Source organism: Sturnira hondurensis, unplaced genomic scaffold, assembly GCF_014824575.4.
Source record: "Sturnira hondurensis isolate 20B ecotype Veracruz unplaced genomic scaffold, ASM1482457v3 Scaffold0022910, whole genome shotgun sequence".
Classification (NCBI taxonomy): Eukaryota; Metazoa; Chordata; class Mammalia; order Chiroptera; family Phyllostomidae; genus Sturnira; species Sturnira hondurensis.
This window is the reverse complement of record NW_028095541.1, coordinates 8,195,042-8,220,150: the sequence shown is the minus strand read 5'-3', so window position 1 is coordinate 8,220,150 and position 25,109 is coordinate 8,195,042. Positions and strand designations below refer to the sequence as shown.

At 37.0% G+C, this 25,109-nt stretch overlaps 1 protein-coding gene across 2 annotated transcripts in view; it reads right to left on the bottom strand.

Moving 5' to 3' along the window:
* The window catches only part of ZMYM2 (zinc finger MYM-type containing 2), a 125,879-nt gene that overhangs the window by 82,120 nt on the left and 18,650 nt on the right, over window positions 1–25,109 (bottom strand). Inside the window, exons 3-4 of one of the 2 annotated variants that reach the window (XM_037037240.1) lie at window positions 3,975–4,479; window positions 3,620–3,713 (exon numbers count right to left, since the gene is read on the bottom strand). In XM_037037240.1, the coding sequence (XP_036893135.1) occupies window positions 3,620–3,713; window positions 3,975–4,469 (589 nt within the window). In that variant the 5' untranslated portion in view covers window positions 4,470–4,479. Of the gene's footprint in view, window positions 1–3,619; window positions 4,480–25,109 lie in introns of both variants that reach the window. The other variant, XM_037037239.1, reaches the window with a different exon arrangement.

Here is a 25,109-nt window from a genome sequence, read left to right as displayed (position 1 = left end):
AACCAGGATCTTTCACAAATATAGGTCTTTTAAAGTTTACATACAATCATATTCAGAACATCTTTTTAAGACCAGTTTTTTCATATATGCATTCAGTTACATAGCCTCTAATTATACCACATAAAAGAAAAGAAATTAGAGTGTTACACAGAAATGACCTCAAGCCAACCCACAGTAACCAACCCAACACATTGCTCTACCACTGTCAACAGTTTGAACACAGCACAGAATTGAAAGCACGTGTCGCATTAACACTGGAGTGCAGTTATTCATCTGTCCTTTAACAGTGAACTGCATTGGTACTTAGTTGCAGTCTCTAGCTTACTGCAGAGTTATAGTACCACAAACCTCTCATTACACTACCAAAACCATAATCTTTTTTCATTATGAAACTTCTTAGGCTACAATTTTTTCCTTTCTAGTTTCTTCTGAATTTTGAACTTCCATACATAAAAAGCTGCTCTTCTATATGATAGAGCAATGAATCTGCACCAGATTTTGCATTAAGCTTGACCATTCCTCCTCAGAAACTATTTGGATGATTCAGAAGGCTGCAGCTATTGGCAACTGGTGCTGCAGCTATTGGCAACTGGTGATTGGCAGCATCATGATGACAATGCCCCTGCTCGTGCATTGTTATCTCATGCACAGTTTTTTGGCAAAACATCAAATCACCCAGGTGACTCAGCTCTCCTACAGCCCAGATTTGGCACCCTGTGACTTCTGGCTTCCCCCCAAATTAAAATCACCTTTGATAGGGGAAAGATTTCAGACTAGATTTAGAAAAATATGGCAGAGAAGCAGCTGATGGTGATTAGAAGAACTGTGTGAGGTCCCAAGGTGCCTACTTTGAAGGGGACTGAGGCGTCATTGTCCTATGTACAATGTTTCTTGTATCTTCTTCAATAAATGTCTCTATTTTTCACATTACATGGTTGGATACCTCTGGACAGACCTCATATACTTAAAGGAACCTATTTAAAGTTAAAAACATCTACTTGACCTTGAATAAACTTAAAAACATTAACTTGACCTTAACTAAAATGGTGCTTTTATTTTCAATTTGCTTTTAGGCCCTGTATAAATAATGCAATGGCTCCATTTATCCATATTTCACCTCTTACATTTCCCCTACTTTCAAATTTTCACTTCCTCCAATATCAAAAGACTTTTAGGAATATAAGGAACTAATCATTTCATCTAAACCTCTATTGTATACAAGAATATCACGCAATAGTAGTGTAAGTCCATGAGTAGTATGAGTCCATGAGCCAGCACACACAGCCTAGATTTTATAACTATTACAAATAAAAACAGCATATAAATACAAGAGCTAATTCATAAATACATCAGCAGCAGGTATATCTATTAAGTTTTTCTGATAAGTGCTTTACATTCCTCGTGTTTGAGTAAACAGAAATGCAACTCTTATAATATGTCCCTTTGAGGCCAGCAATAGTCTAAATAAATATGTATCCCAGATGCATTCATAAGAATATTCATAAAAGCTATGTATATAGTATAACCTGGAACTGAGCTAATTAGAGAATTAACAAAATCAAACATACTTTTATATGGTCAGAAGTTCAAGATTTATTGCTAGGTATTTAAAGGAGTAGGAGGGAGGGGAGAGTTTGCAAAACTATACCTACACTATCCAGGGGTATCCAACCTTTTGGTGTCTCTGAGACACTGGGAGAGTAAGAGTTGAATCGGGCCACACATTAAATACACAAACACTAAAAACTGTTGAAAAATTAAAAGTTTTAAGTAAATTTACAATTTTTTATTGGACTACATTCATAGCCATTTGGGCTGCATGCATTGGATACCCCTGCACTCAAAGTCTAAAATTAAATATACCATTCTCAATGGTGAAGTTGAATGTTATTTTCTTTTTCATACTCGTTTTTATATACTTATAAATTATAAAAAAGACAAAATAGCCATTTTAAAACTAAGTTGAGCACTATCATTTCTTAAACTTATGTGAGCTGCCAGGTTACAATAAAAAACACTCTAATATATAGCTGGTAGTAGTACAAATTGACAAGAACTTTCTGGAAAGCAATATGACAGTATACTTCCACAACTAATACCCTAGAAATATAAATACAAACACACACACACACACACACACACACACACGGGGAAATGGTCTTCAAGGGCATGAAAACTTTCCAAAACTCAGTAATAAGAAACATACTTCTTTCAAAACTACTATTAACCTTCCATTTTTCTAAACCAAAAATCTCTAGGGTGACAGGAACAGTAATATCCTTCAGCTCAGTAACTTCATTTCTAAGAATATGCTCTAAAGAAATTATCAGAAATTTGAACAATGTTCATCATAGATGTACAACAGCAAATATGGGAAAAGCCAAATTCATACCCATTCATTATTAAAACTGTTTGTGTAGAAATGTTAATGATATGAAAAAATACAATGTAAAAAAAAACAAAATTATAGAGTTGCATTTCAACCAAGTTAAAAAATACAAAGGAGAAAAACTGAAAGACACCCACTTAAAGCATGAATATTTAGTTAATAAAACTGCAGGGGACATTTTCCCTCATTTTTAAAAAGATTTTATTTATTTATTTCTTTTTAGAGACAGGGGAAGGGAGCAAGAATAAGAAGCGGAGTAACATCCATGTGCAAGAGAAACATCAATCCATTGTCTCTTAGGCACGCCCTGGCTGGTGAGTGGGCCAGCAAAACAGCCATGTGCCCTAACCAGGCTTCAGGCAGGTGACGTTTCACTTTGCAGGAAGATGCTCAACCAACTGAGCCACACTGGTCAAGGCTCCCTTGCTTTTTAACTACAGATTTTCCAAACATTCTTTAATAATTAGACATTACTCTTGTAATCAAAAAATAAAATTAACAATGACTAGCATTTCATCAAGCGTTCTACACTGCCTAAGTTTTAATCATTTCTTATTTTCTCAACAATCCCTGGGTGAATAAAGCTGATAATGAGCCTAAAATGAGGAAAGAATAACACAGACATAAGAGCTATAGAGACAGATGGAGATACACAACCTGTGTTAGGGGCAAGTGAAAGAGAAAGGGATATGGTCATGAGAAAGCTAGAATTCTTATGTTTTCAAAGAGCAAGCTGCCCAGAGAAAACCTTTTTTTCAACCTTCAAATATAAAAAATATAATAAAAAGCTAATAAGTAAAAATTACAATCAGATGGTCAAAGTTAAACACAGAAAAAGTAAAATAAATCTAACTGCAATTATACCCTATTATATTGAACCTTAAGTGTGCTATTTATCTCTTTGGTCTTTACACACTAAAACAATACAATTAAAAATGTATTAGTAAAAAGTAAGTACATGATAAATAAGATGGCAAACTAAGAATTCAGTGGTGGTGAATATGGAGTATTTTTTAAAAATCCTTTAGACTTAAGTTTCTGATTAATTTTCTACTAACTATGGAGAAATATTGTATATAGTTTCACATCTCTTATTAGCTAAGACTTCAAACTTATAAGTTAATATTACATGAATAAACTAACCAAGGTGACATCAATTACTAAAAAGGAAAAAGCATCAGCCAAAGTTCGAATCCATTTACATGAGGTGGAAGATCACTCATGGCTTACCAGGACTATGATGACTTGCAGATTCACCATTCTGAAATACATCGCCTGCCACATTCATTCTACCAGGATTAAAAGGTCCTACTCCAGTCTTGGTCTGTGAAGTTAAAGATGGGGTGTATGTTTGTACATTAACACCAAAACTACTTGACTGCAGTCCATTAGAGACATCTCCCAAGTTCGTATTCTGCAGTGATGTTACATGTGTAATCATTAAGTTCATATCTCGCCCGTCAGTATTTTCTAATTGGCCATCATTCACAGAGCTTACACCTGTTTCTAAGGTTGTAACATTAGCAATCTGAATTTCAGAGTCTGGTTCTGTGGTGATGCCACTATTACCCATTCCTGCATTTACCTTACTTCTTGAAAAACTGGAAGTGGAGAAATCTACATCATTGGTTCTATTTTTAGTCTCAGGAGGTCTCCGAGGTTCAATAAAATTGGAAGAATTTTTCTCTTGCCCTTGATTTGTTTCCAGGTCCTCTTCATCATCAATGACAATTGTCTCACTTACATTTCCTTTCTGAGAAGCCAAGTCTTTTGAGGAAGAAAGAATTTTGGAATCATTTCCTTGTAGTTCTTCATTTTTTGATGATGTGAATGTTATGGTTCTTTGATCAGTTACCACTGGTGCAGAAGGTAAGGGAGTTTGAACAGGTTCGATAAAAACAACATCATCATCTTCTTCCACTGATGAATTTTGAAATTTACTAGCTCTAGAAACTAAAGGATTAGGTGGACCACTGAATGAATTTCCAACATTCGTAAGACTGGTTGCCATGGCCGTACTCCCTAATAAAACAGGAGTCTGATCAGTCAATTCTAATCCTCCCACTGAGCCTGTGTCCATGCCAAGGAGCCTGTTAAGCAGACAGAAAAAAGAAAAATACAAATGTCAGTACATGACATTTTATATGTTACTCTTAATTGAAAGAATTTTTTAAGTACCCTTACTTCCTCTTTATTCTAAATGAGAATAACTCTTATCTAATATCCAGGAAAAGTGTGATAGCCATTCTGTGATCTCCTCTTATTCACTAATTATTTCATGTGAACCTCTAGCAATATAAAAAGGTAATTATTCACTTTTTAGCAATATTTCCACTTCCACCAGCACCTTTCCATTACACTATTCACTATAACACTAAAAACAGGTAAGCCGACTTCCAGCCAAGATGGAGGCGTAGGTGGAAACACTGTGCCTCCCCGCACAACCAAGTTTAAAGACAACAAAGATTTAGTAACAAAAACACAACTAAAACAGACAGAAAATTGAACTGTACTTAAGTCTGACAACCATATGAACCATTCAGCCAGACTGGTAAGAGGGGCGGAGTCAGCAGCTGGCAGAGAGGGGTTAGAGAGGGGTCGAAGCAGGAAAAAGCGGCCAAACTGACGCAGGGGCGCAGGCAGTGGTTGGCAGATCCCATGGCGTGGGGTGGAAGCGGGCAGACCCAGTGAGTGCGCAAGGCAGCTGGCTGACCATGGGCACACATTCGCCCACAGATAAACCAGGTGAAAAAATGAACAGTGAGACCAACCATGCAACCCAGGGCCCCAGTGCTAGGAAATGAAGCCTAAAAGTACCAACTGCAAAAACTTTCGGGGGTTGAAGTGCCGGGAGAGGCTCCCAGGATCACAGAGAGTTCACTGGAGAGACCCAAAGGGTACTGGACGGTGCATAGGCCCATGCAACAGAGAACCAGCGCCAGAAGGGCCCAATTTGCTTGCAGGAAGCAGCAGAGGGGGACGAAATTCGAGAGAGGAACAAGGGCCAATGTGTCCTCTGACCCTGCCCCCACATACAGTGTCACAACCCAGTGACTAGGCCGCCCCACCCTGGTGAACACAGAGGCTCCACACCTCATACATAACAGGCACAAACAGACCAAAACATTATGGCTCAAGAAGAAGAACAGCTCAAAACCCAAGCCAATACTTTCAAACAACCAAGAGATAGCCAACCTATCAGGTGCACAGTTCAAAACACTGGTGATCAGGATGCTCACAGAACTGGTTGATTTCAGTCACAAATTACAGGAAAAATGAAGGCTACACTAAGTGAAATGAAGGGAAATGCGCAGGGAACCAACAGTGATGAAAAAGAAACTGGGACTCAAATCAATGGAGTGGACCAGAAAGAAGAAAGAAATAACCAAACAGGAAAGAATGATGAAACAAGAATTCAAAAAATTGAGGAGAGGCTTAGGAACCTCCAGGACATCTTTAAATATTTCAACATCCTAATTATAGGGGTAACAGAAGGGGGAAAGAAACAGCCACAAGTGGAAAATGTATTTGAACAAATAAAGGAGAACTTCCCCAGTCTGGTAAAGGAAATAGACTTCCAGGAAGTCCAGGAAGCTCAGAGACTCCCAAAGAAGTTGGACCCCAAGGAGGAACACACCAAGGCACATCAGAATTACATTAGCCAAGATTAAAATGAAGGAGAAAATTCTAGAAGCAGCAAGAAATAAAGGAACAGTCACCTACAAAGGAGTGCCCATCAGACTGTCAGCTGATTTCTCAAAAGAGACCTTACAGGCAAGAAGGGGCTGGAAAGAAGTATTCCAAGTCTTGAAATCCAATGACCTGTATCCAAGATTCCTCTATCCAGAAAAGCTTTCATTTAGAAGGGAAAGGCAGGTAAAGGGCTTCCAGATAAGGTCAAGTTCAAGGAGTTCATCATCTCCAAGCCCTTATTATATGAAATGTTAAAGAGACTTATCTAAGACAAAGAAGATAAAAAATATGAACAGTGAAAAGACAGCAAACTCATAGTTATTAACAACCAATAGTTTAACAACTATTAAAATGTTATTTTTGTTTTGTATATGAAACAAAAGCAAACTAAGCGGACAGCTAGATCAGGAGTGGAGCCATAGAAACAAAGATCACATGGAGGGTTAGCAACAGGGGAGTGGGAGGAGGAGAAAGGGGGGAGATGGTATGGAGAATAAGTAGGTCTATGCTAGGTAGGTAGAAAATAGACAGGGGGAAGGCAAGAATAGTGTGGGAAATGTAGAAGCTAAAGAACTTAAGACACATGGACATGAACTGAAGGGGGGAATATGGGGGGAGGGGTGTGCAGGGTAGAGAAGAATGAAGGGGGAAATGGGACAACTGTAATGGCATAACTGATAAAATATATCTTAAAAAAATAATAACAATAAAAAATGGATAACTTTTTAAAAGCTTAAGTGGTGACCTTGTGCTTTACCAAAACATCTATCAATTTCCATTCCATACACTAAGACATTTTAAGTATATTTTCAAACAATAAAATATATACACACACATTACATTAAAATAGCTTCTTACTAAGAAAGATTTCTTTATGGTAAAACAATAATAGCATATATGCTAGGCACAGGTGGCAAACACAAGGCCCTCCACCTTGTCTTATTCAGCCCAGCACTTTTTTTCTACCTGGAGGAAGTCCCAAGCTCTCGCTTAACTGTTGAAGAGTAGTTACATTTATATAGTCCTAAAATTACATTCAGCCCTTTGAAAGCAACTGTCAGGCTGATGTCGCCCCCATGAAAATAAGTTTGACACCCTATAGCCAGGGGAACCTTCCTAAGGCCTTCACATAATGTTAAGCAAACATGAAAAAAATTTTAACATGACTGCTACAGAAAGTTTTAAAAGTATAAATATGCTGAACAACATTTAATTCATCTTTTTATAGCTCAATTAAAATGTTTTAATTAAAAATATATTCATTCAATAATAAATTTTTATTTAATGATTATGACCAAATATTCATGTCAGTTATACATTAAAGCAACCCCATGAAGTAAAATCATCATCTTCCTTACACAGATTTGGAAAAAAAGAAAACAGCCCTCAAAAAACAAGCTGCCCAAGACCGCGGCCAGGAAGTGGTGTGTTACATGCCAGAGTTGGCTCCAACTCCTGGCAACCATACATGATCTCTACAATGTCCTGTCCTCAGCAGTACTTTCTAAGCTCCTGTGAAGTCACGCCTACAACTTCTTTCATGGAGTCAACCCCCCTCATACTTGGTGTTCCTCTTTTCCTGCTACCTTCTATTTTTCCCAGTACTACTGTCTTTTTCAAAGAACCCAGCCTTCTAGTGATGTGTTCTAAGTAAGGCAGCATCAGTTTTGTCATTTTTGCTCCCAGCAACATTTAGGGCTTAATTTGCCCTAAAACCCACTGGTTCAGCAGCTTTCTGGCGGTCCAGAGTATCCACACAACCCTCCTGGAGCACCATATTATAAATAAATCAAGTGATTTAAAACAAGTGAAGTAGTAGGTCAGAATTTGAATATTCGTAAGTACTATGTATATGTAAGAATATATTAAACAATAAAAATACAGCAAAGTTCTTATTTTTTTAAGAGTTTTTTTTATTTTTAGAGAGAAGGGGAGAGAGAGAGGGAGAAAGGGAGAGAAACATCAATGTGCAAGTTAAACTCCTGGAAGTACACATACTGACCAGGTGAAAAGTGAACCCATAACCCAGGCACATGCCCCACTGGGAATCAAACCAACCACCTTTTGCTTTTCAGGACGATGCCCAATCAACTGAGCCACAACGGTCAGGGCAGTAGTCTTTATTAATAACAAAAAAAAAGACTGTAGCCATTCAATAAAACAATAACCCAATCAATATTTAAAATACATATGTATGAAAGACATAAATATCAAATCAAAGTGACAGACTAAAAGGGGATTTAAAAAACAAATGGAGCATCTAGCATAGATCATCAGGGAGACTGCGCCACTGAGCCCCACAAGACACCTACTACATAAGGCCACACTACCAACACTAGCAGATCCACCTAATACACAGAAATAAACACAGAGAGGCAGCCAAACTAGGAGACAGAGAAATATGCCCCAAATAAAGAACAGAAAAAATCCCCCCAAGAGAACTAAATGAAATGGAAGCAACAGTTAAAAGCAATGGTTATGAAGATGCTGTCAGGAACTTAAAGAACAAACTCAGCAAGAATTTAAATAAAATAATCATAAAAATGACATAAAATTATTTAAAAAGAACAAGTCAAGAAATGAAGAATATAATATCTGAAATGAAGAATACACAAGAAGGGATTAACAGTAGGTTAGATAAAGCAGAGAATCAAATCAGCACTTTGGAAAACAAGTTAGCAGAAACAGTCAATCAGAAGTGCCAAAAAAAAAGAATTTTTAAAAACCTTTGAAACATTAAGCATAACAACATCCATATCATAGCGGAGTCAGGTAGAAGAGAGAGAGCAAGGGACTGAGAACCTATTCAAAGAAATAATGACTGAAAATTTTCCTAACCTGGTGAAGAATAAAAAACACAACAGAAATACAGAGAGTCCCAAAGAGTCCCACGTGAAGACCCATAATAATTAAAATGGTAAAGGTTACACACAAAGACAGAATTTCAAAAGTAGCAAGAGAGCCTTGGCTGGCATAGCACAGTGGACTGAGCGTGGGCTGCAAACCAAAGTGTTGCTGGTTCGATTCCCAGTCAGGGCACATGCCTGGGTTGCAGGCCAAGTCCCCACTTGGGGGCATACAAGAGGCAACCACACATTGATGTTTCTCTCCTTCCCTTCCCTTCCTCTCTCTCTAAATACAAATAAAAATAAAATCTTTAAAAAAAGGAGCAAGAGAAAGGCAGCTACTTATACCCAATAATATTGTTAACAGAAATATTTCAAGACAGAGGGGATTGGTATGAAATATTCAACTTCTCTAACCTGGTGAAGAAAAAAAAAAAAAACATACAAGTCTAGGAAGCTCATAGTCCCAAACAAGATGAACCCAAAGAGGCCCACACCAAGAAACATCATAATTAAAATGGAAAATGTTAAAGACAAAGACAGAATCTTAGAGCTGCTTTGCAAAAGCTCCCATCAGACTGTCAGCTGATTTGCAAGAGAAACATTTCAAGCAAAAAATTGGCACAACATACCTAAAGTGATGAAAAGCAAAAGCACTCTACCAAGCAAGGGTATTGTTTAAAATTCAAAGTCAAATAAACAGCTTCCCAGTCAAGAAAAGTTAAAAAAATTCAATACCACCAAAAACATAAGAAATTTTAAAGAAACTTGTTTAAAAAGAAAGAAAAAACAAAAAAGAAACTTAGTAATTAAAGAATAAAATGGCACCCTGGCCAGTGTCATTGACTCAGTTGCTTGGATTGTCATCCTGTACAACCAAAGAAAGGGGTATGATTCCAGGTCACGGCACATACCTAGGTTGCAGATTCAGCAACCAATGGGTTTCTCTGTCACAATGTTCCTTTCTCTCTCTCTCGCTCTCTTTCTCTCAAATCAATAAACACATTCAAAAATATTTTTAAACTAATGAAATGACAATAAATATATACCTACCAAAAATCACATTAAATACAAAAGGATTAAATATTCCAGTCAAAAGATATAAGACAGATGAATGGACAAGAAAACAAGATACATATGTGTATGCTATAGAGATGCTCCTCAGAACCAAAGACACACAGACTGAAAGTAAAGGACTGAAGAGACACATTTCATGCAAATGAAAAAAAAACTGTAGTAGAAATACATTTTTTAGACAAAACAGACTTTAAAACAAAGGCTATAATTAAAAACAAAAAGGCCATTATATCATGATAAAGGAAACAATCCATCAAAATGATGTAACTCTTGTAAAAATGTATACATCCAAGTTATGACAACCAAGTATATAAAGCAAACATTAATGGACAAAAAGGAAGAGACTGACACTAGTTCAGTCCTAGTAGAGGACTTTAGCACCCCACTAAAATCATTGGATAAATCTTCTAAAATGAAAACCAAAAGGACATAGCAGCCTTAAGTAACACATGAGACCCATTTAGACCACACCACCCCAGAGCAGCAAAATATACATTCTTTTCAAGTGCACATGAAATATCTTCCAGGATAGATCGACCACGTGTTAGGCCACAAAACAAGTCTCAAATGACTTAAGAAGACTGAAATCATTATCAAGAATCTTCTCTGACCACAATATGATGAAATTGGAAACAAACTACTAGAAAGAGAGAAAAACATACAAACACATGGAGGCAAAAAAAATATGTTGCTAAACAATAAATGTGTTAACAGTAAGATCACAGGAATAAATCAAAAGATACACTGAGATGCCCTGGCCAGTGTTTCTCAGTAGGCTCGAGGGTCATCCTGTAACCAAAGAGAGCAAGGGAGAGAGGTTCACAGGTTCAAACCCCAGTCAGGGAAAGTGCTAGAGCAACCGATTAATGTTTACCCTCACACTAAATGTTTCTTTCCCTTCCTTTCTCCTCCTTTCTTCCCCCCTCTCTAAAATCAGTAAGTGTGTACTCAAATGAGGATTTAAAAAAAAAAAAAAAAAGCCCTACCTGGTGTGGCTCAGTGCATTGAGCAATGGCCTGAGAACCTCTAGATTCCAGGTTCTACCCTTGGTCAGTGCACATGCCAATGTTGCAGGCCAGGTCCCCAGGTGGAGGCATGTGAGAGGCAACTGTTCAATGCATCTATTGCATACTCATGTTTCTCTCCCTCTATTTCTCCCTCCCTTCTCCTCTCTCTAAAAGTAAATAAATTAAAAATCTAAAAAAAAACCCAATACTTCAGACAAATAAAAATGAAAACACAAAGACCCCAAGCCTGTGGGACACAGCTAAAGCAGTCCCCGAGTAGAATTCAGACAACACTGCCTACCATAAGAAACAAGATAAATCTAAAATAACCAATATAACCATACACCTAAACAAACTAAAAAAAGAACAACAAACAAAACCCTAAGTTAACAGAAGAAAGGAAATAATAAAGGCCAGAGCAGAAATAGTCTTAAAAACACAATACAAAAGGTCAATAAAACAAAGAGCTGATTCCTTTAAAAGGTAAAAGAGACTGATAAAACAGCTTTCTTTTTTGAAATTTATTTTTATTGTATTTTTTCAACTGATAAAACTTTAACCATAATGCATCAAGAACAAAAGAGACAGGACTTACATAAATAATGTAAGAAATGGCCCTGGCTGGTGTGGCTCAGTGGATTGAGCTCGGGCCTGAGAACCACACAATTGTGGTTCGATTCCCAGTCAGGGCACATGCCTGGGTTGCAGGCTGGTTCCCTGCAGGGGACTCACGAGAGGCAACCATACATTGATATTTCTCGTCTTCTCTCCTTCCCTTCTTCTCTAAAGATAAATAAATAAAATCTTAAAAAAATAAAAATAAATAAAAAATAAAGAAATGGAGGAAAAGAAGTGACAACAGGCATCATAACAGCACAAAGAATTATAAGAAAACACTACGAACAACTACATGTCAACAAGTTAGACAATCTGAAATAAATAATTTCCTAGAAATATACAACATTCCAAGAATGGATAAATAAGAAAGACAATCCACACAGACCAATAACAACCAACAAAATGAAAGTAGTAGTAAAAAAAAATCCCAACAAACAAAAGTCCTGGAACAAATAATATCACAACTGAATTTAACCAAGCATTCAAAGAATTAACACCTACCCTTCTTAAGCGATTCAAAAAAAATTCAAGAGGATGTAAAACTCCCACGTTCATTTTACAAGCCCAGCGTCGTCCTGATTTCAAAACCAGATAAAGACTCTATATACAGGGTGGAGGTGGGGGAGTAGTGGTGGAAGGAAAATGCAGACAACTGTAATTGAACAATAAAGTAGTTAAAAAATGAAAAGTAAAAAAATAAAAGACTATAAAGAAAATTATAGGCCAATATCACTGATGAACACAGGTATAAAAAACTTTAACAAAACATTTGCAAACCAAATTTATGAATACATTAAAAAGATCACACACCTCATGATCAACTGGGATTTATTCCTAGGATGCATGGTTGGTGCAGTATTTGCGAATCAATTAACAGGATACACAACATAAACACAAAGATAAAGATCATATGATAATATCAACAGATGCAGGAAAAGCATGACAGGACATGATACTATATGTGGTGTCCAACCTGAGGCCCATGGCCCCATGCAGCCCAGGTTGGCTGTGAATGTGGCCCAACACAAAATCATAAATTAACTTAAAACATTATGAGATTTTTTTGTGATTACATATTGCAAAGTATTTAATGTGTGGCTCAAAACAATTCTTCTACTTCCAGTGCAGCGCAGAAATGCCAAAAGGTTGGACACCCCTGTGATTTATAGAAAACCCTAATGATTCCACAAAAATACGAATACTGATAAATGATTTCAGTAAAGTGGCAGGATAAAAAATAAATATTCAGAAATTGGCTGCATTTTTACATACCGATAATGAACATTCACAAAGGGAAAACAATCTCATTTACAACTGCATAAAAAAATAACCTAGAAATAAATTTAAGCAAGACAGTAAAATATATCTACTCAGAAAATGATAAGACACTAAAAAAAGAAACTGAAGATACAAATAAATGGAAGCATATAAATTATTCATGGATAAAGAATTAACATCATTAAAATGTCTATACTACCCAAAGCAATCTACGTATCAACATAATTCTTATCACAGTACCAACTGTCTTTTTCACAGAACTAAAAACATAATCCAAAAATTTATATGGATCCACAAAAGACCTCAATTAGCCACAGCAATCTTGAGAAAGTTGGAGGAATCACAATACCTGATACCAAACTATACAAGGCTATAATGATCAAAACGGTATGCCTCTGGCATAAAAACAATATAGGTCAATGGAACAGAATAGGAAGCCCAGAAATTAATCCAAGCCTATATGGTCAATTAAATTTTTCATTTTAAAAAAAAATGTTTATTGATATTAGAGAGAGAAGAAAGGGGAGAGAAAGACACTGATGTCAGAGAGATATATTGACTGGTTGCCTCCCACAGACTCCCCAACAGGGAACTGAAGCCACAATTCAGGTATAGGCCCTGAGCAGGGATCTAACTTTAAACCTTTTTTTGTACAAAATGACACTCCAACCAACCGAGTCAGACCGGCCAGGGATAGTCAATTACTATTTGACAAAGTAGGCAAAATATACAATGGGGTAGAGACAATCTAGTCAATTAATGGTGTTGAGAAACTGACCAGTTACATGCAAGTATATGAAACTATTCTTGCACCATACACAAGAATAAATTCAAAATGGATTAAAAACTTTTATGTAAGACTTGAAACCATAAAATTCCTAGAAGAAAACACAAGCAATAAAATTTCTGACATTTCTCTCAGCAATATTTTTGCTGATGTTATCTATCTCCTCAGGCAAGGGAAACAAAAAAGAAAAAATAAATTAGACTAAATCAAACAAAGTTTTTGCAAAGCAAAGGAAACCATCAACATAACGTAAAGACAACCTACTATATTAGGGAGGATATTTACTAATAATACATCTGATAAGGGGTTAATAACCAAAATTTATTAAGAAACTCATACAACACCCCCAAAAATCCAATTAAAAAATGGGCAGAGGACCAGAATAGATACTTCTCCTAAGAGGACATCAAGATGGTCAACAGAGCCCTGGCTGGTGTAGCTCAGGGGATTGAGCGCAGGCCTGCGAACCACCGGATCGAGGTTCGATTCCCAGTCAGGGCACATGCCTGGGTTGCAGGCCAGTTCCCAGCAGGGGACTCACAAGAGGCAACCATACATTGATACTTCTCTCCTTCCCTTCCCCTCTAAAAGATAAATAAATAAAATCTTTAAAATAAATAAATAAACATTAAAAAAGATGGTCAACAGATATATGAAAAGATGTTCAACATGACTAATCTTCACAAAACTGCAAATTAAAAGCACAATCAGATAGCACCTCACACTCATCAGAATGGCTATCATCAATACATCAACAACGAGTGTTGGAGAGGCTATGGAGAAAATGGGTCTATTGTGCACTGTTGCTGGGAATGTAGACTGGTACAGCCACTGTGAAAAACAGTATGGAGGTTCCTCAAAAAATTAAAAATGCAACTACCTTATGACCCAGTTATTCCATCTGTGTACATATCCAAAGAAACCCAAATATTAATTGAAAAGAATTTATGTACCCCCATGTTCCCTGCAGCATTATTCACAATAGCCGGGATATGGAAGCAACCCAAATGCATTTCAGCTGACAAGTGGATAAACAAGTGGTGGTACATACACACATATAATGGAATATTACTCCACCATTAAAAAATGAAATATTACCATTTGTGACTGTATGGATGAACCCTAGAAGATAATATGCTAACTGAAGTCAGAGAATAACAAATACCATATTAGTTCACTTACATGTATAATCTATAAAACCCCAAAAAATGGAAACAGACTTACAGATACAGAGAAGAGACTGAAGGATGCCAAAGGGGATAGGGAGTCAGAGACTGTGTGAAAAAGGTGAAAGGATTAAGAAGTATAAATTGGAGCCCTAGTCAGGTAGCTCAGTTGGTTAGAGAATGGTCCTAATATAACAAGATTGCAAGTGGGATCGCCAGTCAGAACACACATAAGAGAAAACCAAGAATGAATAAATAAATGGACCAACAAATTGATGTTTCTCCCCTCACCCCCTTCCTCTGTCTGAAATCAATAAATAAAACGAAATTTAAGTACAAATTGGTAATTACAAAATAGTCATGGGGATGTGAAGTACAACATAGGGAACGTAGTCAATAATATTATGTTGATTGTGTAAGATGCCAGGTGGGTGCTGGAAATGTGCGGGCTTAGGGTGGGGGAGGAGCACTTTTTGATATATATGGCTGGCCACTGTACTGCACACCTGCAACTAACACAAAATAATGTTGAATGTAAAGTGTGATAAAAAAAATGTAGTTGAACTTGTAGTTAACATTCATTTGCTGTAAGATAAGAAGTACCCTCATCAACTTAATTTTCAAAGGAATGAGGCATAAAGGTACTGATGTTACAAAATGCACAAATTTTTAATGCATGAGTTCTCTGAATCCTTTCTATGTTTTAGCTTATATAAAACAATAAGACAACAATTTCTCAGACAGAAAAGCTAGAACTGACTTCACAACAGACTCTTCTCAGAAGAAGAAAACAGTGGAGGGAGCAGTAAATCAGACTTTCCTTATCACACAGTTCTCTGCAATAATCCACCTCTCAAAACAGAAAATCAACTCAACGTGTATCAGCAGCTATTTTCATATCCTAGACTGGAAATAAATCTGGTCACTTCTCTATATCACTGACAATATGTTTCAACCAACAAACACTTATTTAGTCTTATACCGGAAAGACAATCCAATTAAAAGTTGACCACTCCTACAATACCCATATAAAATCTATTCCATTTAACCACTTTTCTACATCAAGTCAATTCTAATTAGCTATTAAACACTAAGCAAATAACTGCACTGCTCTGAGCTTCCATTTTCCCTACAGTAAATAATATAAAAATAGTGCTCCAGGTTTTTCTTAGAATTTCAAAAAATAAATGGATATGAAACCAAAAGCTGTGGTAGAAATACTTATACCACACATTAAAACAAAGACTAACAACAGACAAGGAAGTATCCAGCAACTCCGCTTCTGGGTATTTACCTAAAGAAATTCAAAACATTTAATCACAAAAGATATATACATCCATGTTTATGGCAGCATTATTTACAATACCCAAAATATAAAAGTAACCTAAGTGTCCATCAATAGATAGTGGATAAAGAATTAGGGGGATGTATGTGTGTATACATATATATATACACACACACAATGAAATGATTTGGTCATTAAAAAAGAATGAAATCTTGCCATCTTTAGCAACATATATGGACCTAAAGGGTACTGTGCTAAATGAAATAAGACAGAGGAAGACAAATGCCTGATGATTTCACTTAAATGTGGGATCAAAAAATAAAGCAACAAATAATCAAAACAGAAACAGACTCATAGAGAACACTTTCAGGGTTGCCAGCCCAGGGGAGAGAGGTTGAGTGATCAGTGACAAAGACAAAAGGATTTAGAAGGACAAATCAGTAGTTACAGAATGGTCACAGGGATGGAAAGTACAGCATAGGGAATATAGGTAATAATGTGGTATAACATGGGTACTACATTTACTAGGGTGATCACTTCTGTCTAATCACAAGGTCATACATCTAAAACTAATAATATTGTATATCAACTGTTATTTAAAAATAAAAAGGGAGAAACATAAAGTATATTCTTTAACGTTTCTGAGTAGCACCATTCTGGAAGTACCAGCCAATGAAATGTTATGAAAAAACAACAAAGCTATAAAAATGTGAAATAAGAAAAATTGTGTATCTATGCAAATTATACTATTCTTTACGTCAAAGACCCAAATAATCTACCTGAAATGCTACTACAGTGAGGTAATTTAGTGATACTAAAAATCAGTATGTGGAAATTAAAAGTAAATTAACTGAATAACCAACTGGAGACAGACACAAAATTTTGGTTCTCCAAAAGTCAACTAAGACTTCCAGTCAAGAGGAGGTGTAAGTAAACATGGTTCTCTCCTCACACAACCACAGCAAAAATTACAACTAAACTACAATGCAGCTATCACTCAAAACCGCCAAAAATCGAACTGTACAAAGTCCAATAACCAAGAATTAAAGAAGTTACATTCACTCAGACAGGTAGGGGAAGTGGAGACCTGAACAGGCTGTTCCCACACCCACGTGTGGTAGATAAAAATCGGAAGGTATATCTCCATAGGGAGAGATCCCAGCCCCACACCAAACCACCCAGCCCAGGGTTCCAGTGCCAGAAATATAAGTCCCCATAACTTCTGGCTATAAAAACCAGTGGGGGTTGGGGCAGCCGAAGAAACTGCGGAATTATCAGGAGTCTCCTCTTAAAGGACCAAAACAGACTTAAGACATATTCGGCCTCACTACTTCTGAGCTGCAGCACCAGGGCACCAGCTTGAAAGGACCAGTGGCATACAGAAAGAAACTGAAGCATCTGCCATCAGGGTGAGTATCAGGGGATGGCTTCCTCCTGGGCACAACACCAGAGGCCAGGCAGCAGCGACTGTTCCCTTTCTGAGCCCTTTGCCACACAGAGCCACCGTATCTGAGACTCCATCAGCCTGATTCACACAGGTAGCCCTGCTCTGGCAATTACCTAAGGCTCTGCTCCATCTAACTTAAGAGTGTGCTTTTCCACATTAGGACACACTACCAAGACAGACTCAAAGCAGCTCTCCCAAATCAAACACAGGTAGGCTGCCAAAATGAGGAGACAAAGAAATATGGCCCCCAATGAAAGAACAGAACTCCAAAAAAAGAACTAAACAAAAGGGAGATACGCAATCTATCAGATGCAGAGTTCAAAACACTGGTTATTAGGATGCTCAAGGAACTCACTGGGTACTCAACAACATAAAAAAAAAAAACAGGCAGAAATGAAGGTAACACTAAATGAAATAAAGAAAAATTTATAGGGAATCAACACTGGAGTGGAAGAAGCCAAGAATCAATGATATGGAACATAAGGAAGAAGAAAAAACATTCAATCAAAACAACAAGAAAAAAGAATTCAAAAAAACTAGGATAGCCTAAAGGAGCCTCTGGGCAACTTTAAACATACCAACAAATGCAAATCATAGGGGTGCCACAATGAGAAGAGAAAGAGCAAGAACTTAAAAATTATTTGAAAATGAAAGAAAACTTCCCTAATTTGGTGAAGGAAATAAACATGCAAGTCTAGGAAGCACCAAGTCCCAAAGAAGATGGACCCAAAGGGACACATTGTAATTCAAATGTCAAAGGTTAAACATAAAGAGAATCTTAAAAGTAGCAAGAGAAAAGCCAATAGTTACATACAGAGGAGTTTCCACAAGACTGTGAGCTGATTTCTCAAAAGAAACTTCACAGGCTAGATGGGACTAGCAAGAAGTATTCAAAGTGATGAAAAACAAGGACCTAAAACCAAGATTATTCTTTCCAGCAAAGCTACCATTTAGAATAGAGGACAGATAAAGTGCTTCACTTTATCTAAAGGAGTTCAACATCACCAAGCCATTATTACATAAAATATTAAAAGGAGTTATTTATAAAAAAGAGTAATATTAAAATTATGATAGTAATATTATAGTTTAAGAGTAATATTATACTGTAAGAGTAATATTAAAACTAGTAATAGTAATATCAAAACTATGAACATTAAAATGACATCAAATTCACAACTATCAACACCTGGATCAAAAAACCAAACTAAGCAAACAAGTGGAACAGACACAGAATTATAGATTATGAGCACTCCTTCGTAGGTAACTGTCTCTTTTCTCCTGTTGTTTTTAAGATTCTCTCCTCTTTAATCTTGGGTAATTAATTATGATGTGCCTTGGTGTGGTCCTCCTTGGGTCCAACTTCTTTGGGACTCTCTGAGCTTCCTGTACTTCCTGAAAATCTATTTCCTTTGGCAGATTGGAGAAGTTCTCCTTTATTATTTGTTCAAGTAAAGTTTTCAATTTCTTGCTCTTCCTCTTCCCCTTCTGGAACCCCTATGGTTTGGATGTTAGAACATTTAAAGATGTCCTGGAGGTTCCTAAGACTCTCTTAATTTTTCTGAGTTCTTGTTTCTTCATTCTGTTCTGGTTGAATGTGTCTTCCTTCTGCTCCAAATCATTCCTCTGAGTCCTGGTTTCCTTCTCATCACTGTTGGTTCACCATATATTTTCCTTTATTTCACTTAGCATAGCCTCCATTTTTTTCATCTGATTTCCAACCATATTCAACCACTTCTGTGAGCATCCTCATTACCAGTGTTTTGAATTGTGCATCTGATAGGTTGACTATCACTTTGTCTCTTAGTTGTATTTTTTCTGGAGCTTTGACCCTATCTTTCATTTGAGACTTTTTTGTTTGTTTGTTTCTATGTGCCTGTTACATAGCAAGGGGCAGAGCCTTAGGTCTTCACCAAGGCAGGACAACCCACAGGGCTACACTGTGACACTGTATGTGGAGGAGGAGTCTGAGAGGGAATAGTGCCGCTTGCTCAGCTCTCTGCAGGATTTCAGTCACTTGCCCCACTTTCCACAAGCAAATTGGGCCCTTCTGGTGCTGATTCCTGGGTGGGTGGGTGGGTTTGTGTACATTCTAGGACCCTGTGGGTCTCTCCAATGAACTCTCCTGTGAGGCAAGTTAATTGAACTTGCTGGCCACCTCAACCCCCCACAGGTGTTTTCAATCAGAAGTTTGAGGCTTTATTTCTCCATGCTGGAACCCTGGGCTGCAGCCTGTTTTTGCTCCCCAGTTGTTCCTCCCGCTTTATCTACACGGGAATGTGGGACCGCCCAGTTCACAATCTGCCACCACCCTGGGTCCACCAGCTGCCTCCTTGTTCATCAGCCACAGCCTTGCCCACCCCAGTCTTCCAGCCACTATCCTGCCACGAGCCTTCTCCCGCTGACTGCCTACCAGTTTGGATGAATGTTTCTTCTTTAATTCCTTGGCTGTCAGACTTCTATGCAGTTCAATTTTGTCAGTTCTAGTTGTTATTTGCTTTTAAATTTGTTGTTGTCCTTTTGGTTGTGCGAGGAGGCACAGTTTGTCTACCTACGCCTCCATTTTGGCCAGAAGTCCCAATTTTAAAATTTTTAAGTAAATAATTTTAAACTACTGAGGAAAGAAAAGTGAATGATACACTAGAAAAAAAAACAATGAAACACAAAAGAAGGCAGTGATAGAAGAAATGGAGGGAAAACATCTAAGGCACATGGAAAACAAATTTGCTATTTGTTTTCCATATGGAAGGACAAAAGTAATTCCTTCCTTATTAATAATCACTTAAATGTAAATAAATTGAACTATATTAAAAGACAGAGATTGGCAGGTTGGATTAAGAAAACATGATCCATCTATATGCTGTCTAGAAGAGACTAAAGATACAATGACACAAAGCAGTGGAAAGTGAAAGGATGAAAAGATACTCCACACAAATAGTAACCGAAAGAATTGGCATGGATACAGAAAACACCTGACAAAATAAAATTTAAGTCCTAAAAGGTTACAAGAGACAAATAAGGACACTATATATTGATAAGCCATTCCAGCAAGATGTCACAATTCTATACACAACTGATAAGAGCCCCAAAATATATGAAGCAAAAATTGTCAGGATTAAAAAGGAAAAATATAGTTCCGTGAATAGTTGGAGATTTCAATACTCTGCTTCTAAGAGTAGATAGAACACACAGATTAATAAAGAGACAGAGAGCTTAACCACTATAAATCAATGAAGACACACAGGTACTCACGCCACTTACCAACAGTAGAATATACATCCATCTCAAGCACACATGGAACCTTCACCAAAATAAGCCAGAGGGACAGCCAGAAGTCTTTAAGAATTTAACAGAATCAAAATGATAAGTGTTTTTCTGATCACAGTGGAATAAAACTAGAAATAAATTGACAGAAGCAAATTTAAAAATTACACATAGGTAGAAATTAACACACAAACAACCAATGGGTCAAAAAAATGACAAGAGAAATGAGGAAATATGTGAGACAAAAGAAAACAATACAACATAACAAAACTTACAAGATACAATGAAAGCAGTGCTCGGTAGGAAACTAAGCAACACTGCATTATAAATATCTCAAGTCAATAAACTTTATGACTAAAGAGATCAGAAAAAGAGCAAACTAAACCGGAAAGTGGCAGAAATGAAATAATGAAAATTAGTGTATAGAAAAACAGAATAGAGGAAAAATTCTACAAAATGAAAAGCAGTATTTTGAAAAAGTAACATAACTTTAAATTGACTAAGAAAAAACTCTAATTGCCCTGGCTGGTGTGGCTCAGTGGACTGAGCACGGGCCTGAGAACTAAGGGATCACGGTTCGATTCCCAGTAGGGACACATGCCTGGGTTGTGGGCCAGTTCCCAGCAGGGGACACATGAGAGGCAACCATACATTGATGTTTCTCTCCCTCTCTCCTTCCCTTCCCCTCTAAAGATAAATGAATAAAATCTTTTAAGAAAAACCCTCTAATTATTAAAATCATACCTAAAAATACAACATTGCTATCTATTTTACAGCAATAAACAGAACTGTAAGAGGATACAATGAGCAACTGTATGCCAACAAACTGAATAACCAAGATAAAAATGGACAGCCCTGGATGGTGTGGCTCAGTGGACTGAGCACCAAGCCTATGAAACAAAGGGTCACCAGTTCAATTTCCACTCAGGGCACATGCCTGGGCTGCAGACCAGGTCCCCAGTAGAAGGCACATGAGAGGCAACCACATACTGATGTTTCTCTCCCTTTCTTTCTCCCTCCCTTCCCCTCTCTCTAAAAATAATACAAATAAAATCTTTTTTTTAATGGACAACCCCCTAGATAAATACAAACTGCCAAAACTGACTGAAGAAAAAATACAAAATCTGAATAGAACTGTAACAAGGAATGAGATTAAATCAGTCATCACAATTCTCCCAACAAAGAAAGGCCCAGGAACAGATGGCTTCACTGGCAAATGCTACTAAACATTTAAAAAAGAATTCACACTGATCCCTCTCAAATTCTTCCCCAAAAACTAAAAAAAGAAGGAAACACTTTCTAACTCATTCTATGAGACCAGCATTCCCTGATACCAAATCCAGAAGACATTGCAAGAAAACTACAGTCCAATATTCCTTATGAATATGTAAATTAATACATATAAATGTATGTAAAGATTCTCAACAAAATAATAGCAAGTGAAATTCAGGAACACAGTAAAAAGGATTATATACTGACCAAGAGGGATTTATCCCAGAATGCAATGGTAGTTCAACATAAGAAAATCAAAGGAATGGACCAAAGAGGAAAAAAATACATGATCATCTCCTCGACTGGAGAAAAAAAAAGTGTTTTACAAAATACTTTCATGATAAAAACAATAAACTAGGAAAAAAGGAAAATGTCTGCAACATGACAAAGGTCATACATGGAAAAACCCACAGCTAACAGCATACTCAATGGTAAAAACCAAAAGCTTTCCCTCTAAGATTAGGAACAAGGCACTAATGCCCACTTTTGCCCATTTTTGCCCACTTTCACCACTTTAACGCGAACACAGTACTAGAGGTCCTGGCCAGAGCAAATAGACAAGAAAAAAGCTAAAAGGCATCCAAATAGCCAGAGACAAAGTAAAAATATCTCTGTAGATTACATGATCTTACATGTAGAAACATACAAGCAAAGTTTCAGGATACAAAAACCTGCAAAAATCCGTTGTATTTCAATACACTAATGGACAATCAAAAAAAACTTAAAACCATCCATTTACATTAACATTAAAAAGAATAAAATACATAAAAATAAATTTAACCAGTCCTGACCAGCGTGGCTTAGTTGGCTGGACTTCATTCTGCAAAGCAAAAGGCCAAGGGTTCAATTCCCAGTCAAGGAACATGCCTGGGTTGCAGGTTTGGTCCCCAGTCACGATGCATGTGAGAAGCAACAAATCAATGTTTCTCTCTCACATCAATGCTTGTCCCCTTCTCTTTCTCCCTGCCTTTCCCACTCTTTAAAAAATAAATTTTAAAAAATTTTTATTTTTCATTTAACCAGAGAGATTGGAAGACTTGTACCATGAAAACAGGAAAATATCCCATGTTCATGGATTGCAAGATTAATAATGTAAAGATGATAATGTTACTCCTAAACCATTCTAAAGATTCAATGTAATCCTTATCAAGACCAAAAGCATGCTTTTGGCAGAAAGAAAATCTCATCATGAAATCCACATGCAATCTCAAGGGACAAAAATCTCGAAAAAGAAGAACATAGCTGGAGGGATCCCACACTTCCAATTTCAAAACTTACTACAAAGCTACAGTAAATCAAAAGAGCACAATACTGACATAAAAACAGATAAAATAATCTGAAATTATTTTAACAGAGATAATATTTGGAAATCATATATCTGATAAGAGATTAATATAACCAGAATATATAGTCTTATAATTCAACAACAAAATAAAAATGGGCACAAGACTTAGATACTTCCCCAACCCGAAAGAAGACAAAAATGACCAACAGGCACATGAAAAGATGCTCAACTTCATTAGTCATTAGGGAAATGCAAATCAAAACCAGGAAATATCATCTCACATCCATTAGAATGGCTACTATTAAAACAAAACAAAACAAAAATTACCCTGGCTGCTTTAGCTCAGTGGATTGAGCTCAGGCCTGTGAACCCACGATCGCAGTTCAATTCCCAGTCAGGGCACATGCCTGGGTTGCAGGCCAGTTCCCAGCAGGGGACTCACAACAGGCAACCATACATTGATATTTTTCTCTCCTTCTCTTCTTCCCTTCCTCTCTAAAAGATAAGTAAATAAAATCTTTAAAAAAAAATTAAAGTAACTAGGTTGGTGAGAAGAAGCTACATGATTGCTTGGTTGGCTATTTAAAAAAACTTGATCCCTTGTGCACTGCTGGAGGGAATGTAAAAAGGTCCAGCAGCCACAGAAAACAGTATGGAGATTACCCCCAAAAATAAAAATTGAATTGCTATATGATCTAGCAATCCCAATTCTGGGTATATATCCAAAGAACTGACAGCAGGATCTCAAAAAGAAATTTGCACATTTATCTTCGTAGCACCATTACTCATAATAATCAAGAGGTAGACACAACCAAAATGTCCATGGGCAGATGAATGGAAAAGTAAAATGCAGGTATACACATCCAATAGAATGTTCAGCCCTAAAAAAAAAGATATTCTGACATACAAGGCGGAACCCGAAAAATCCCATAATTATCTTTGGGAGGGCAGGCCCCTTATAGTACAGGCTTCCCCCACTAGGTAAGTGTTCTAAGAATTCATCTGTAACAGTGTACCACCTGGCATTGTGAGAGGCTGCATTTGGCTTAAGTAAATTTTTTTTGAAGACTTTCAACACGTTTGCCCATTTCATGATGGGTTATTTACAAGTGCACCTTCCCACATGACACTGAGTGTTCAGCTGTGTTTGACCAAAAATGCATGATCCCTGTGCCCCCCCCTCCCTATTCACCCAATCTCAGCCCCAATGACTTTTTTTTGTTTCCCTAGATGACAAAAGTCATCAAAGGGAAATAAATGTTTTGCCGATGTTGACGAGGTGAAATAAAAAATGAAAGAAACACTAAGGTGCATCGAAATCGACGAGATCAAAAACTGTTTTGAGCAGTGAAAAAAATGTTTCAATAGGTAGGTATATTGCATCAAATGGAGAGCACACTGGAGATGATTAACGTTTAAACATGTAAAAACAAATACATAATTTTTTACAAATTTCAGGTGTTTTGGGGTCTCCCTTCATATGCTACAACATAGATGACCCCTGAAAACATACTACATGAAACAAGCCAGACACAAAAGGCAAATATTTTATGGTTCAACTTATTTGAGGTACTTAAAATAGGCAAATTCATAGAGATAAAGAGTAGAAGAGAAGTCACCAGGAACTGGGGGATGAGAGGTATTGAGCATTATTGTTTAATGGGTAGTTTCTGTTTGGTATGATGAAAAAGTTCTAGA